The following is a 15796-nucleotide window of genomic DNA, read 5'->3' on the forward strand; positions in this document are numbered from 1 at the left end:
CAAGAAAAACCTCAAGATCCGATCCCAACGGTCCGTCCTTGGTGGCAGAGCGGTGGCGGAACCCAATCCGTCCTTCAATCAGCCTTGTCTACAGCCAAGACACGCCGCGCACGGGGTTGATTGCTGACTGCTGACCGCTCAGGACGGGCGGTCGGTCGTGGCACCTTTGCCCTTCTCCAACCTCTCCGAGAAAAATTGCACACCATCCCATTCAAACGCGCCGTCTGATCTTGACAAGCTCCGGGCGGCTGTCTGTCTGCCAGGGGCAATTGAATTGCTGCCACTATCGACTAAATGTCACACGCCAACGGAGAACGTTTCACACATCATTCATCTCTGTGTCATGATATTCGGGGCCCTGCCACCCCAACATGCTCAACAGCCAATCAACGCCCTCGCGCGTGCCGACTTCCGCCAAGGGAGGGCATGGCAGAGTGGCATGATATCATGGAACCCCAGCGCCGAGATTTGGAGAATCCTACACTACGAATACTATACCCTCAAGTCAGACATCGTGATTGTTCGCCGACTGCTTTCAGTTAACAATTGCATGGCATATCGAGTGGCTTACTCTACCTACCTAAGGTAAGGTATCTTTCCGTTACCTAACGGCTCCTGCGGCCAGTAAATCATCCACCAACGGATCCTTCATCGCAGAGCCTCTCTCAAAGTCCGAGGAATTTGGAGACCAAGGAATGACTTCATTGACTCCGCTCTTGGGAATGCGCCTCCAACCGCTCGTGCATATCCTTACAATGTACTCCGTAAGGTAAAGTGGTGTCTTCTCCACTCAATCTACCGTCGCCGCCCAGCTTCTGGGCAGAAAGCCATTCACAACTCTCAGCCTCCGGATCGGCCAATCCACGCCGGCCGCATGTCTCCACCTTTCCGAAAGTGGCCCTAGCGTCTCTCCGGCACGCGTGACCCGGCACTGCCCCGCCAATATTTGTCGCCCGGCGAACTTGAGCGACAGCTTACAATTTCTGCCTTTCCGCCCATCAAATATCTTTGCGTCTTTGAAAAAACTTGACATCATCCTCCGGATTGGCCAGAACTTCGGCCGATCCTCCGCCTTCGTCCCGACAACCCAACACCAATTTCCGGTGGCGACCCGCGGGCGGCTGCGATCTCTGCCCGACTCTCACCGAATCCAGCACCCGGCGAGACCGTCTCCACGTTGAACCCATAACCTTCGTCACATGCTTCCGCAGGGCGAATGCAGACCCCACAAGGCTTGAATGGTTGACTGATTTCATTCTACACTATCCTTGTCGTCTTACTGCGTGGTCTCGCTTGCTGTGCAAATGTGGGAAGCAGCTGAGTTCTCTTCGACAGAAATTGTAGATCTTACTGCTCCAAATATTCCCTGATAAGCTCAGCCACCGACGAATGCCCCGCCGGCGAATCCTTCCAGAAGCCTTCCTTTTCCGCCACCCCTGCGCCGTGGTGCATCCCTCGACCACGATCTTGCAATTCCATCGTCAATCCCATCTTGTACGAGGTTGACTACTTAGTACATAGTCACTAAGCTGACAATGCGCGGTGCCTAATCATCCGTGCCACTATGGTTTGGTAGATCACTGCCACGATCCCGTATAAGTCAATGTGGCAATGGCTGTGTTGTGGTCACGATACCTAGCCTAGATGTGGAGGAACTGTACAAGTTAGGCACGGCAAAATAACACATATGAAATAAGCTATCGAATTCTTCTAGAAGGTCCATCCTGCGGGGATCAATCACAGGATGATGACGGTCAAGATGAAGGTCTGGTTCCTGGTTCAAGCATGAGCCACACTAATCCCATGTCTACCGCAACGCCTTGCAAGACACATCCAAGTACGAAAAAGAAAACAGCTAGAGGTGCTGACAACTATTACGACCTCATTCCAACAAGATAAAATTAACTCATCACTATCCTCTAGTCCCCTTCATCCCCTCAAAATCCTCCACAATAGCAGCATGATCCATCTTCCACCCAGGGCTCATGGACACCATCCAATCCCCCTCCAACAACTTCTCATCCTCAATACTCCTCCTCGTATCCGCATACGACGCAGCCCATATACTCCTATAGATCCCCTGCGCCGGATAACTCACCAACCCAAACGTCGCAGCAGTACTCTTCGTCACAAGACTAACAACCCCCTTCCCAAGCCCCTTGGCCGCCCCCAGCGCGCCCTGCTCCTTTTTGCCCGTATATGTGTGAACAAAAATGTCCGTCAGCCCGCCCTTCATGTCCTGACAGAACGTCTTGCCCGCCACCGACACGCCGCTGCGGAACCCCTCGACGGCGTCGTGTTTGCGGACGGGCTCGCCGTAGAGGTTCGGCACCGCGCGGAGACCCTCCGTCACGGCGAGGGGTATGTCGACGAGTAGACCTTTCGTCGCGTTGCCCGCGAGTTTGCCTACGCCGTTGGCCGCTGCGGCTGCCATGGCGCCTGGTTTTGCGCCGTTGGAGGATGAGTCTTGGCTACCCCTGGATGGCGGCGGCTGGGCCGAGGAAGTTTTCTCGCCTACTGGTGATGCTGCCGCCACTGCCCCGTCCGGAACACCGACGCCGGGGAGGGGCAGCATGGCGAACGCGGGTGCTTGACTGTGTCGTTGCGTGTTCTCGGGTTGCTGCTCTTCGAGATTCTCGCCGGACTCACTGGTGCGCTTGTACTGTTCAAAGGGCTTTACAATGATGTCGGCTGTGGCACCTGCCATTTTGACGATTGTCGAGAGGGAGGCTGCTGATACTGCCGTCAGGGGATCCCATCTTTGGTTCTCAATGTTTGTCGGTTTCGATCGGTATCTGCAACAGAACAGTGTCAGTAACAAGCGGCATGGAGAAGGTCTTTGAATCGAGTGTATGAGTTAACCACGCACGACTTGAGCTGCTTCCGCTGCAATTTCCCATTCTTGACCAAGATGGACGCGACGGGCCTACACATCTTGACTTGCTTCTTGCCCCTGCCGTAGACCAGCGCCGCGGGCTGGTCGGAGAAGAAGTCGCAGCCCATTTTCGATTGCGGTAGGTTGGCGTGGAAGGCGTCGACGGCGGCCTGGACGCCGTTCTCCCTCTGCATCGCGTCGGCGAGCTTTCTGGCCGAGTGGACGGCGTCCGGGGAGAGGCAGAGCTGGATGGCCTGGATCAACTTTTGAGATGTGAGGGAGCGGTAGGGGATGGGGTCTGGTCCTGCGCCGGCTTCTGCTACGACGGCGCCCCAGAACGGTTGGCTATGGGGCAAGTGTCAGTAACAATGTGACCCAGGTGATGTGATGTTTCTACTCACTCTCCAAAGAAGGGAACAATGGTCGTAGGCTTTCCGTATCTCAGTCCGCAGGCTGTAGTACCGGCACCGCCGTGGTGGATGACGGCGGCGACTTGCTGGAATAGCCACTCGTGCGGGCAATCGCCCACGTAAAACACGTTGTCCGACTCCTCGCCGTTCAAGTTGCTCCAGCCTCTTGAAATAATAGCTCTGACTCCTGTCGCCTTGATTGCGCTGAGGACCATGGTCATGAGGCCCTCGATTCCGCCAACCACGATGCTCCCGAATCCGACGTATATGGGTGGTGGTCCGGCCTTGAGGAAGGCTTCGAGGTCGTGAGGTGGCGTATACGGTGCCGGATCGCGGAAGAAGAAGCCGCTGATATCTGTTGTTGATGCTTAGCTTGACTCTTCGTCAAGGAGATCTTGCGGTGAAAACTTACCGATGTGCGGACCCCAGTCGCTGGGCTTGGGCACGAGAGAGGGTGACCAACAGTATGTAAAAGGGACTTGCAGACTTTCCAGTATGCGATGTCCCTCCGTAGACGGAACTGGTTCTAAGCCAAGTGACTGGACTCTCCACGCATTGACTAGATCTCCCAAGCTATTTCGCCGTCAGCAACGCAGTCACTCGCATGTGAAGAGAAACAACTTCACCCCTGCCACGTCAAAAACTCAACAGCAGCATACGAAGCATGATTCGTACTCTTCTTATCCGCCTTTGAAAATCCAATATTCGCCAATGGGTGCGGGAACGCCTTGGTACTGCTCCACGGCATCGTAAACATGAGATGCACCGGGATCCCCAGCGCCTGGGCACAGTGCACGTGGGCGAAGCTCGGCGGATTGGCAATAATGGCGTCGGCGACAAATGGCACGTTGGAAAGGGGGTCCGGGTGGACGCAGGACCGCCAGAAGCCGTCGAGCATCTCGACGTACATGTCGCGCTTCCGCTGGATGATGCCTGCGCGGATCTGGGACATTTTGGGGATCAGGGAGGGGGACTCCACCATGTAGGCCATCAGATCGGCCGGGTCGCCGCCGACGGGGAAGAACTCGATTTTGTTTGGGGAGTTCGGGACGGAGTTGTTGGATTCGAGGACAAAGGAGGAGAACTGCGGGTGCGTTGCGATGCGGACGCGGTGGCCTGCTTTCTGGAGGGCGGAGGCGAGGGCGAGGAAGGGCTGGACGTCGCCTCGAGAGCCGACGACTTGGACTACGATGTTGAGAGGCATTGGCCATTGGCGTTGAGGCGTGTATTGGGGGGTGTACTCGGGCGGCGTTTGGTCTTCGGCTTGCGTTGAGCTGGATGGCTCGTCTTATGTTGAAGAGCGTGTTAAGTTGGTGCTTAAGGGCTACTACGTAGTCTTTGGGCTGCTTTACCTTCAAGGTAGAGATCCTCGAGCCCCAAGACCGAAGCCTTCGACTCTCTAGACGATCCAAACGTCTCTCTCTTTTCGCCTTCCATGTTTGTGTGCTTCACGTGCTGAATTGCTGTGTGGTGTTGGAAGTGGACAGTAAAAGAGGACGTGGGACTGAAGTAGGAGACAGGGAGGGGCAGGGTCAAGTACATATAAAGAGACTTAAGCATACCTTGATCTACCTTGTACCTTGCCGCATAGCCTCCTGGGTAGGGCCGCGTCAGGAAGTCGGCTACTCCCAGGTTAGCCAGTGGATCTACTTTTTACTATCAGCTAGGCATCCAACGCCATGAATACGAAATGAGCAGCCCGAAACTCAACTGGTCTCGCTGCTTCGGGGTGACCGTAGAGCGGAGGGAGGTGTTCCCTGCTGCTTAGAAAAGTCTGATTGTGGTCTCTGTCGTTTTTCTTGTAGTCACTTGAGCGATCTTGTTACTATTCTACGAGACTTTTCTGTCCAAAGATGCCGGATATTGCCAGAATTAAAATGTGCTTTGCTCAGTCTCACGAGCTGTCTTGCTTCCAAAACTCGATAAATCTCTATATGCCTTCCAGTGATCACCCGTTTTTCGCCAACAAATCCAACGCCGTGCCTGTGTGTGTTGCATATTAGTCCGAACCCCTCAGTCCATCTAAACGTTCTCTTCCCGACTATTCGGAAGACCCTCTAATTCAAGCTTATCCCCTTCCGCCTCCTGCTTCTTCACCGTCCTTTTCATCTTCCTCGACGCGCAACAGAATGCGCACCCGTGAACAGAGCTCAGTAGCCACAGCAACATACTAATTCCCGCGATCCAAGCACCCGCAGCAAGCCTGGACTTGACATCGCCCGTGACGTTGATACTCTTCTCGCCGCCCACAACAATGGCAGAAGACAGGCCGCACAGCGCGGCCCAGAGGACGGCCAGCCCAAAGTCCCATACGGACCAGGCGGCGTGTGTGACTGTCGCGAAGACGTGGTAGGCGCACGTCAGCGCCGAGAGGACGGCTGGGACGAGCGCGTAGATCCAGTTTGTCCTACTGAGGTTTTCTGTCGGGAGGGTATTCCAGGAGGCGAGAGTGGCGGCGTAGAGGCCTATCGTGACGATGGCGAAGACGAACTGGAGGATTCGGATGCAGGCGCGGACCCAGAGGCCGAAGGCGCCTGAGAGTTGCCAGTAGTCCGTGTTCATGGCTCGGCTTGTGGTATGTGGTTCGTGTTTACAAGCTGCAAGTACTTGTAGAGGATGGAAGTCCAAGTTTATCGATATGTTGGCTGGATGAGAAAAAAAGACGTTTGCATTCAGGGGAGAGAACAATTGGAGACTGATGAATGGTAGGGATTTGAGAGTAGAATGGAGAGGAGGGGGAGGAAGAGGAACGAATTTCGGTACTCCTTCCCGGGGGACAAAAAGTCAATGGATCTTTATCCTTGCTACGACTGGTTGAGACATCTGGGAATGAAGAGACGCAAATTTTCTACAGGCCGCTGCTCAATGTCATCTTGGTTGCTTTGGTCCTTTCGTGCGTGTAAGTCGTCAGCGGGGATGGCGATGAGCCAATCAAAACATTTCCGTATTTTTTGCGAAAATTCGCTCGTTTTGGATACGATTATTTTGGGGGTTACGATGTCCGGCCCCTGTTTTAGTATCCAGCCTTAATTCTTAGTTTTACCCAATCCATCCCTCCCTTGTCCTAGGATAACGACTGGGTGACGAGTCACAGTACACGTTATGACTGGGATTTAGATTCTATTTCTTCTGCACTAGTGTACAGGGCCACCGGCAAGTGGCCGATCGCAGGGAGCTATTCGGACTTGGCACCGCGTACGGCGGTCCTCACTTAGTCTGGGAGGTGGCTCCAGAGGCATATCGTCATTACAAACACCGAACCGCATGTGGATTTTTTCTCGATACTCCGTTTTCCCCAACCTTGTCACACTGGCAACGGCATGTTGTACGCGTCTCGGAGGCTCGACAATCAGGGGAGATACCCTCATGCCCTCCGCGCTGTTGACATAGCCTTGTGGAACCTTTCCGTCTGATGTAACTTGGACCGGTACAACTAGTATCGTGACGAAATGGCACTGAGAATCTGTAGCGATGGCAAATGAGGCGAAATTGAAATGTCGTTCAACGATACGAAAATGAGGAGATGGTGGAGTTCTCCATTCTGATACAAAAATGGCAATCGAGACTGCACCATGGCCTTTTTCCATTGGGAGTATCTCATAGGCACGCATACAAGCCCATCAACTTCTCTCGTTACCACAATGGCAGCCAAAACCGCCATCTCGTTCCTTGTCGCCATCTGCGCTCTAGGCGCTTCTGCGCAGCAGACGTGCAAAATCACCCCTGACGACGCCGCATGGCCGTCCGATGAGGACTGGTCGGCACTGAACGCAACAATCAACGGTGTTCTCATCAAGACTCGGCCCGCGGCATCCTCCTGCTACGCCGGAAACCCTTTCGGCTCCTCGCAGTCGTGTGAGGACGTTGAGAAGGGATGGGGGTACTCCGCCTACCACGCATCCCTTCCCGAGTCCATCGACTCCTCCATCTACGCCAATAACTCGTGTCTCCCTCCGAGCGAGTCTGCGGCCAAGGGCTGCGAGATTGGCGGCGCGCCGCAGTACGTTGTGAACGCCACGACGGAGGAGCAGGTTGCCACTGCCATGGGCTGGGCCAGCGCGCGGAACATTCGTATCGTTATCAAAGGAACTGGACACGACCTCAACGGCCGGTAAGATAAACTTCATTGTATCCCCAGAGCTTACAGTTTGCTAAGCCCGACTTTAGCTCTTCCGGCGCCTACTCGCTGTCCATCTGGACTCACAACTTCAAGCAATTCGAGTACCACCCCGAGTGGAGATCTCCCAGCGATAACAGAACCGAGGCGGCACTCACCTTGGGAAGCGGCCACAACTGGGGCTCCGCCTCTCGAGGAGCAGCCAAGTTCAACAAGGTCGTCGTCGGGGGCGTCGACGAGACAGTCGGAGTCGGCGGACATATGCAGGGAGGCGGCCACGGCCCTCTCTCAAGCACATACGGCCTCGCAGCAGACCAGATTTTGCAAGTGCGCGTCGTGACGACCGACGGCCACATCCTCGTCGCCAACGAGGCGCAGAACCAGGACCTTCTCTGGGCCGTCCGCGGTGGAGGCGCCGGCCAGTACGGCCTCGTCTCCGAGTACGTCATCAAGGCGAACCCCCCGCCGGGCAACGTGGTCTCCAGCGGCATCCAAGTGTCCGCCGTCGGTAACGACACCGTCTCCAGAGAGGCCGCTTGGAGAGGTGCCGCGGCCCTGCTCGCCAGTGTGCCTGACCTGATGGACGCGACCCTCACGGGGACCGGCATGGTCAGCGCGGGAGCTCTGCCGGCCAACTCGACCGAGACTGTCCGCAAGGTCACCGCCTCCATCGGCTTCTTCGCGTACAACACGACAGCAGAGAAGATGATCTCGCTCCTCGAGCCCGTTCGAGCACGCATCCTTGCCGAGGTGGGCAACAACTCCGTTACAGTCACCCTGAGCGAGCCGTCGTCGCAGCCTGACTTTATGAGCTTCTTTGAAAGCCTGAACACATCGCCCAGCGTAGCCGGGGCCGGGATGATGACCAGTCGCCTCCTCGGACGCAAGGAACTCGTGGAGACACCGATTTCGGCCGTGTCTGCATACCTCCAGCGTCTCAATGTGCCGCAGAACCCCACAGGTAGCGCTCTCATGGTCATCGGTCTTCAGGGCGGGCTGGGACCTCGCAACGTCCCCGAAGTAATGCGGGGTGCCCTCAACCCGATGTGGCGCTCAACCTACATCCACCTGATGAGCTACGGCGCATCGGCGGATCCCAACGCAGCGCCCCAGGAGGCTCTCGATGGTGTAGCGCAATGGCTGGAAGAGACCAAGGAGCCCGTCTGGCGCGAGTGGGCACCGGATGCTGGCTCGTACATGAACGAGGGCAACGCTTTTGACTCCATGTTCAAGGAAGACTTTTACGGTACTTCTTACGACCGTTTGGTGGAAATCAAGAGCAAGTATGACCCTACTGAGAGTTTGTTCGTCCTGTCGGGTGTCGGAAGCGATGCTTGGAACTACAACCTCAATAGTGGCAAATTGTGCAAGTCAGCCTAGTTTGCTAGGACTTATGGTGGTGTTTCGATGACCGCCCGTAATTGGCTTGGCTTTGGTATCATGAACAGCTATTTTCTGCCCTTCTCTCGTAGATAGATATACCATCCTCACTGCTGTAACTAAAACTCGCTTGATTTTCGAAGTTCTCCAGGCCGCCGGTGGTCATTTCGTTGTCGTGAATCAGAATCTCGTTTACTTCGTTCCTGCTCCGTCTCACCTCTTCTGTCGTGGCGGCTCTTTTCATCTCTTCTGGATCGCCTATCGCTTTCATCCCTTCTTTCATGTCTGTGGCTTCTCTTTTCATGATGACGGTCCCTGCTCCGGGGACGCTCCTCGTCTCGACTGGACCGAGGTTGGCGTTCACTGTCCCTTCTCGAACGGGTTCTGGCTTCACCATCATCCTTTTCACGAGACCTATCTCGAGGGTGGCGTTCTCCATCCCTCCGTTGCTCTCGTTTCCCCCGCTCGTGTCTCTCCTTGCGTCTCTCCTCCTTGCGCAGCTGCTCCAGCTCTCTCTGTCGCTCGGCTTCAAATCTTTGGCGCTCCTTCTTCACCTCTCTTACTCTCGATGCTCCCATCTTCATCATTGCAAGAGGATCGTTTGCAACTATCCTCTGTTCGTCTCTTTTCTTCCTCCCTGGGTCTTCGTTGCCGAATGCGTCTTTGCCGGCGGGCTCGAGCTCTGCTAGTTCAGCTCTTGATCCAGATGCTGCGTACCAAGGGCCAACCATGCCGTCCTTGCCGGCGGCATTTGATAATCGCATTGTGTACTGGTCCTCGATTTCCTTTTTCTTTTTTGCAGCCTCCTTCTCCGCCTCTTCATTCTTGAGGTGACGCCCTTGTTTTCGTTCTTCGCCAAAGAGGTCAATGTGCCCAGCTGCATCTACGATCGGCGCAGAACTGGTTGCCTTGCGCAAGGTCTCGTTGGCTGTTTGCACGACGCCTGAACGCTCTCTTGCGACACGTAACTCGAAGTCAGTGTCGTCCTCGCCAGCGCGCTTGCGCTTCTTCCTCTCCCTGCCGTATGAACCGGCATCTCGGACCCGGCGTCTTGGCTCATCGTCAGGGGTTTCCTCAGTTGGCAGCAGTGGTGGTGGCTCCTCGCCCCGTAGAATAGCTAGTCGACGCTCGGCATCAACCTCTTGCATGCGCTGCTCCTCGGCCTCCTCCTTGGCCTTTGCGGCAGCCTCATCGCGACGGACACGGGCGATGTTGTCCGCATTGTAGACGTTCCAGGATTTCTTGCCCAGCAGGTGTCTGTAGATCCTTTAGTCTCTGCCTCAACCGTAACAATTGAGATATGAACTCACAGCGGCATTCTGGTTATATGGGCTTTGAACCCAAAGAACTTACATCAAGGAAGCTAGCTATTGATGAGTTATGTGGTGAGGAGGATTGCCCGCCGTGAGAGCAAGCAGTTCCAGTGAAGAGTCCTAAAAGGGACTAGACTCCATCTCGAGCCAATCGACGTCATTAGTCAGGCGGCAGCTGGAGACCTGAAGTGGGTCAGGCCCGGCGACGGCAGCTGCGTGCCCCACATCACTTTGGCCTGCTTCCCGCCGTCAGTCACTGTAACTGCTGCACATGTCACATAGATACCTTATTGCTGAACAACTTCCCTTGTCAAACTTTGTTACCTACCTGAAGGTACAATAGGACTATACCGTAGTACTTCACGACGCAAATTCGACATCTGAAGATGATTGGACATCCTCTCGCACTAAAGTTGCACAGGCGGCAACGCTTCTGCAAAGAAGGCAAATATCTGGAGCATCCTCAAACTGGCCAGAGTTGAAACAGATTGAACACGGTTACAAACCACTGCTGAGATCCACATAAGCAGCAGCGCATCTTCCATGCCATTCGCTGCGGCAAGGGTAAGGTAAGGGTCCCCTCGATACGTACCTGCTTCGCCTTGTATCCATTTGGCCCAAACAAGGTTTAGCGCTCCCCGGGCCCAGGGGACTTGAAGCGAAGACGAAGCCGCGCAGCCCCTCCAACAATCACCATTCCACCTACCACCATTAGTGTACATAACCTCCCCTCGCCATCCTCACCGTCTTCCTCAACACATCTCCAGAGCAAGCCAGCTGTACGAATATATAACTGATCTCACAACTAAGCGACCCTTTTCTTTCTGCCACACCGACCGAGCGCCTCAGACATGAGCTTCCCCGAGAAGCCGCTCCCCCGCGGCCAGCCGCAGTCGCCGAGACAGCCCGGTGTGCGGCTGAGGATCGAGAAAGTCAGGGACAAGGCCCTGCAGACCCAGCTCATTTATGCCAACGTGTAAGCATCTCTCGGGAACGCAGTACCTCTTCTCTTCCGCTGCTAACACTTTTCCTCCCAGCGCTGGCGTCAGCTACCGAGACTTCGCCCCGAGCCGCGACGGCCAGGATATCAACGTCCTGATTCGAGCCAGAGACCCTGTCCGAGGAACAGTACGAGAGAATGTCGTCAGGGCGCGACCAACACCTGAACTTCCCGAGGGTACCATCAGTCTGTCCGACCCGCAGCGATCATGGCTCAAGATCGGAATGACCGACACCTTCGAGGGTGAGGTATACGATGCGAATAGACAAGGCGCCACTCACCTCGAGGCCATGGACCTAGAGTTGTCCTGGGCCTCGATGAAGAGAGATCCCAACTACGAGTTCAAGCACGAATACTTGGCCAAGGTCTTTGAGCGTTTCTTCCAGATGCACTTCTTCGCCCCCGGTCAGCGCACCCTGTTGGACATCGAAGGTCTGAAGATCTTCGCTACCGTCAAGACTATCACATTTGCGGGAGGCAAAGGCCCCGACGCTGTCGTCACATCATCAGATCCCTCTGCCCGAGGATTCTTCAGCACGAACACGCTCCTGTCCTTCTTCAAGGGTGCCGAGTCGGATATGAAGCTTCAAGTCGGTGAGCACCAGGGTAACGCCAACCCCATTATCTCGCCAGACTTCAAGTTTGAGGATATGGGCATCGGTGGTCTCCAGGACGAATTCGCCACCATTTTCCGCAGAGCCTTTGCTTCTCGTGTCTTCCCTCCCCAGCTGGTAGCAAAGCTGGGTATTCAGCACGTCAAGGGCATCCTGCTCTTCGGCCCCCCTGGAACCGGAAAGACGCTTATCGCCAGACAAATCGGAAAGATGCTTAACGCTCGTGAGCCCAAGATCATCAACGGTCCTGAGGTGCTCAACAAATTTGTCGGTCAATCTGAAGAGAACATTCGAAAGATGTTTGCGGATGCTGAGAAGGAGTACAAGGAGAAGGGCGACCAGAGTGGTCTTCACATTATCATCTTCGATGAGCTGGATGCCGTCTGCAAGCAAAGAGGCTCCGGTGCCGGTGGCGGCACTGGTGTCGGTGACAGTGTTGTCAACCAGCTTCTCACCAAGCTCGACGGTGTTGACCAGCTCAACAACATCCTGCTCATCGGTATGACCAACCGTAAGGACATGATCGATGAGGCGCTTCTGCGTCCCGGTCGTTTGGAGGTTCAGTTGGAGATTAGCTTGCCCAACGAAGAGGGACGCAAGGAAATCTTCATGATCCACACTGCCAAGATGCGAGACAACAACATTATGGACTCCAAGGTTGACCTCGCCTCACTGGCAGCTCGCACCAAGAACTACTCTGGTGCCGAGATCTCTGGTGTCGTCAAGGCTGCGACTTCATTCGCCTTCAACCGTCACACTGAGGTTGGCAACAGCGCCAAGATGAAGAACGATGTGTCCGCGATGAAGATCACCATGGATGATTTCGACAACGCACTGACTGAGGTTAAGCCTGCTTATGGTGTTTCTGAAGACGAGCTCGCGTTTGCACTTGGTATGGGCATCCTTCAGTTCAACAACAACATCCCCGCCATTATCCGCACGATGCAGGGCTACATCGACACAGTCAAGGAGTCAGATGTTCTCAACAGGATACCAGTCCTTCTTCACGGCCCCCCTGAGTCAGGCAAGACTGCTCTGGCCGCTCACACCGCCTCCCTCTCAGATTTCCCCTTTGTCAAGCTTATCTCGCCTCAGCACTTGACTGCTTTCCGAGATGAGTTTGGAAAGAAGGATTACCTCACCAAGGTTTTCACCGACGCTTATAAGTCGGAGCGTAGCATCGTGATTTTGGATAACTTTGAGCAACTGATTGAGTGGAATCCCATTGGACCACGCTTCTCCAACACGGTGCTCGACAGACTTATTTCCCTCATCCAGACCCAACCGCCAAAGGTCAGTATCAGTTGCTCTTGTTTCTTTATATTTTGACGACATTACTAACTCCATCTAGGGCCGTCGTATTCTCATCATGGTCACCACCTCAGAACGCTTCGTTCTCAGCAACTTGGGTGTTCTCAAGCACTTCCGCAGACAGATTCCAGTGCCCGCCATTTCCGATGTACGCGAACTCGCTCAAGTCCTGGACCAGTCAGGAATGTTTGGCGGCAACGACATTCAGACCGTCATCCAGTCCGTACGCAATGATACTCGGTCGGACAAGATCGGTCTTGGCATCAAGACGATTCTTGAGTCAATCGAGGAATCAAAGATTGAGGCATCATCACAAGGCACCGACATGCTGGAAAGTCTGTCAAACAGGCTTGTAACGGCTATTTCCTCCAATGCCCTAGACGAGTAAAGGGACTAGGTGGTTGCATTACAAACTATAGAATAGACTCTGAATAAAAGAAGTCGAAGTTCCCCAGTCATGAGCTTTCTCCCAATAGTGATATGGAGAAAGCAACATATATCAATTGTATTAATTTTCTCAACGATAATGGTGAAGCCTCGAGGAGGAATGCCTCTGGCTTACATAATCCTGTCATTGCCGCCGGGTGACCATGACCCGCACCGCGCCTGGTGGGGCCAGCGGTGAGGTCACAGTGCACGGCAGCAAGCTGAGCTCCCACTGCAGTTTCGCAGGCTCCATCTCCTACCATCAACCATCCACCAACCCACCTCGAGATGGCCGACAGAGCACGATCAAGATCGCGCTCGCCTCGGCGCGATCGAGACAGAGATAGACCACGGAAACAAGGTGGTTTCAGATGGAAAGACAAGAGTCGCAGAGACGACCGTGACGACGGTAACGAACGAAGAGGCCTCGAGCGAGGCTACCGCAACCGTTCCCGCTCCCCTCGTCGCGACTCGGACAGAGATCGCCGCAACGACCGCCGCGTCGGCGGCGACGATAACTACAGACCCCGCGACTCGGGCAGAGATCGAGACAGAGACAGAGACAACAAGCCCACCGCCAGCGCCTCGAGCTCAAAAGATGCGCCGACGAAGCCCAAAAAGGAAAAGTCTGCGCCCGCGCCGGCTGCAGGCGGTGGCGAGGAGATGATTATCGTGCACGTCAACGACCGTCTCGGTACCAAGGCCGCGATCCCTTGTCTGGCGTCGGACCCGGTCAAGATGTTCAAGATTATGGTGGCGCAACGCGTCGGACGGGAGCCGCACGAGATCTTGTTGAAGCGCCAGGGCGAACGGCCGTTCAAGGATAATCTTACCCTGGAGGATTATGGTGTCAGCAACGGTGTGCAGCTCGATCTTGAGGTTGACACTGGGGATTAAGAGGCCTGGGTTATGGATTCGGGGGGCTGTTGGATGGTCTCTTGCTTCGGAGGAGTCGTTGAAGCTTGCGGTCGTGTTACCGCAATGGCAGCATTGTCACGTCTGGGTACCTTATTCTGGCGTTATGGGGGAAAAGAGTACACTATGGAATCAGGTCTAGGAAGTCTAGATGTCACCGATACCCGTATAAATATGATGGTATGCAAAATCCACATAAGATCATTGCTGGAGAGCCCAATGTATCGCTCCCCACAACTCCACGAATACGCACCTAAATCTTCATCTGATCACCAGGAGAGTCTTTATATACCCCTCCAAGTCCATTCCTGTCACCAGCCAGGAGGCGCCCGTCTAGGTCGACGGGTCAGGTCAAACTGGCTGGGTGGTGGAATGGTTTATGGTGAATCAACAGTCAAATTCTACACCAACCAGCCTACTCGACGACAGGCTTAGCGCATACGAGTACCGAGTTCGAATCCCAGCATGAGCACTAAGAGATGTAGCCCCCAATTCAGCACCGGGGGGGTGAACTCTTTTTTGTGCTGTCACTTATACCTTTTGGTATTTCTATACTACCCCAAAATAAGTCACGTTGGACTTGAGAGTTCCTCTAAGTGTAAAGAATGAAGAAAAGCCCGCTACGAATATATGTTGTCTTACCTCACCTTTGGTTGTCTGACGTCCAATGTTGAAGTGGTGCTTCACCCTTGGTTAAGTGTCCAGTCACATGACCCCGCGAATTCGCGTCAAATGTCCCCGCTTGGACCGTCGCGCTTGTGACGCGCCCTTGTCTTGACATTTGACCCAACCTTCGCCGTTGACTCAGAAAGCCATTTTCACACGCGCCTTATTGCCTCGATTTCTCCCGTTTCTTACTTCGCGATAACATTTCTTTTCACTCAGTAATACTAGTCTACAAACCAAACAAATCTTAAAACCCCACGACGCCCTTCAGCAACACCCTCTCACTCATCTCACACTTATACCATCGCCATGACAACCACCACCACAACCACCTCCACCAAGAAGATGCCCGCGACGCGCGACATCATCTCAATATCCATTCCCGAAGGCGAAGGCATGAAGACACAACTAGACCGCATCGCCCGCTCAAATCGCACCGCGTACGAGAAGCGGGTATGGACCGCGCTGTGCCAGGTACCAAAGGGCCAGATCACGACGTACGGCATCCTGGCGGCGCATCTCAAGTCGTCGCCGAGGGCCGTCGGCAACGCGCTGCGTCGAAATCCCTTTGCGCCGCAGGTGCCGTGTCACCGAGTCGTTGCTACGGGCGGTGCGTTGGGCGGATTCAAGGGCAAGTGGCCGAAGAACGGGGAAGGGATTACGCTTGATGAGAAGAGGATGCTTTTGAGAAAGGAAGGCGTAAAGATTGATTCGAGTGGTCGTGTTCTTGGGTCGCCTTTTGTGGCTTTTACTTGAAGCCGTTAGTGAA

The 15796-nt window shown here is 54.6% G+C and overlaps 7 protein-coding genes across 7 annotated transcripts; 4 read left to right on the forward strand and 3 right to left on the reverse strand.

The window, feature by feature from the left end:
- Positions 1-1584: 1584 nt before the first annotated feature.
- Positions 1585-4722, reverse strand: BDZ83DRAFT_769805 (UDP-glucose,sterol transferase; the record flags this gene model as incomplete). The annotated part of the gene is made up of 6 exons (XM_060515331.1): positions 1585-2795; positions 2870-3220; positions 3277-3640; positions 3698-3858; positions 3912-4572; positions 4638-4722. The coding sequence occupies 6 exons, from the start codon at positions 4720-4722 to the stop codon at positions 1913-1915; spliced, it is 2505 nt and encodes an 834-aa protein (XP_060367737.1). The 3' UTR covers positions 1585-1912.
- Positions 4723-5141: 419 nt separating this feature from the next.
- On the reverse strand, positions 5142-6093 carry BDZ83DRAFT_186314 (uncharacterized protein). Its single transcript, XM_060501554.1, has one exon. It carries the CDS (start codon positions 5845-5847, stop codon positions 5308-5310), a length of 540 nt encoding a protein of 179 aa, XP_060367738.1. The 5' UTR covers positions 5848-6093; the 3' UTR covers positions 5142-5307.
- Positions 6094-6926: 833 nt separating this feature from the next.
- On the forward strand, positions 6927-8782 carry BDZ83DRAFT_717553 (FAD binding domain protein; the record flags this gene model as incomplete). The annotated part of the gene is made up of 2 exons (XM_060511959.1): positions 6927-7396; positions 7453-8782. 2 exons carry the CDS (start codon positions 6927-6929, stop codon positions 8780-8782), a joined length of 1800 nt encoding a protein of 599 aa, XP_060367739.1.
- A 59-nt stretch (positions 8783-8841) lies between these two features.
- BDZ83DRAFT_186340 (uncharacterized protein) lies at positions 8842-10504 on the reverse strand. Its single transcript, XM_060501555.1, has 3 exons — positions 10424-10504; positions 10093-10331; positions 8842-10039 (listed from the first exon to the last, which is right to left on the reverse strand). Exons 2-3 carry the CDS (start codon positions 10098-10100, stop codon positions 8902-8904), a joined length of 1146 nt encoding a protein of 381 aa, XP_060367740.1. The 5' UTR covers positions 10101-10331; positions 10424-10504; the 3' UTR covers positions 8842-8901.
- Positions 10505-10793: 289 nt separating this feature from the next.
- BDZ83DRAFT_611712 (ATPase) lies at positions 10794-13478 on the forward strand. Its single transcript, XM_060507675.1, has 3 exons — positions 10794-11071; positions 11133-13002; positions 13061-13478. Exons 1-3 carry the CDS (start codon positions 10947-10949, stop codon positions 13406-13408), a joined length of 2343 nt encoding a protein of 780 aa, XP_060367741.1. The 5' UTR covers positions 10794-10946; the 3' UTR covers positions 13409-13478.
- Positions 13410-14749, forward strand: BDZ83DRAFT_611714 (ubiquitin-related domain-containing protein). The gene has a single exon (XM_060507676.1). The coding sequence runs from the start codon at positions 13735-13737 to the stop codon at positions 14341-14343; it is 609 nt and encodes a 202-aa protein (XP_060367742.1). The 5' UTR covers positions 13410-13734; the 3' UTR covers positions 14344-14749.
- Positions 14750-15372: 623 nt separating this feature from the next.
- BDZ83DRAFT_571875 (6-O-methylguanine DNA methyltransferase) lies at positions 15373-15783 on the forward strand (the record flags this gene model as incomplete). The annotated part of the gene is made up of 1 exon (XM_060504446.1): positions 15373-15783. The coding sequence occupies one exon, from the start codon at positions 15373-15375 to the stop codon at positions 15781-15783; it is 411 nt and encodes a 136-aa protein (XP_060367743.1).
- Between the last annotated feature and the right edge of the window lie 13 nt (positions 15784-15796).

Source organism: Colletotrichum acutatum (assembly GCF_030867785.1).
Source record: "Colletotrichum acutatum strain CBS 112980 chromosome Unknown BDZ83scaffold_22, whole genome shotgun sequence".
In the NCBI taxonomy this organism is placed as follows: Eukaryota; Fungi; Ascomycota; class Sordariomycetes; order Glomerellales; family Glomerellaceae; genus Colletotrichum; species Colletotrichum acutatum.

Bases quoted from the DNA above. Each gene is read 5' to 3' on its own strand.
- BDZ83DRAFT_186314 (XM_060501554.1), bottom strand. From the start codon at position 5,847: ATGAACACGGACTACTGGCAACTCTCAGGCGCCTTCGGCCTCTGGGTC.
- BDZ83DRAFT_611714 (XM_060507676.1), top strand. From the start codon at position 13,735: ATGGCCGACAGAGCACGATCAAGATCGCGCTCGCCTCGGCGCGATCGA.
- BDZ83DRAFT_611712 (XM_060507675.1), top strand. From the start codon at position 10,947: ATGAGCTTCCCCGAGAAGCCGCTCCCCCGCGGCCAGCCGCAGTCGCCG. The intron at 11,072-11,132 runs GTAAGCATCTCT...TTTTCCTCCCAG, and splicing joins CAGCTCATTTATGCCAACGT to CGCTGGCGTCAGCTACCGAG. The intron at 13,003-13,060 runs GTCAGTATCAGT...AACTCCATCTAG, and splicing joins TCCAGACCCAACCGCCAAAG to GGCCGTCGTATTCTCATCAT.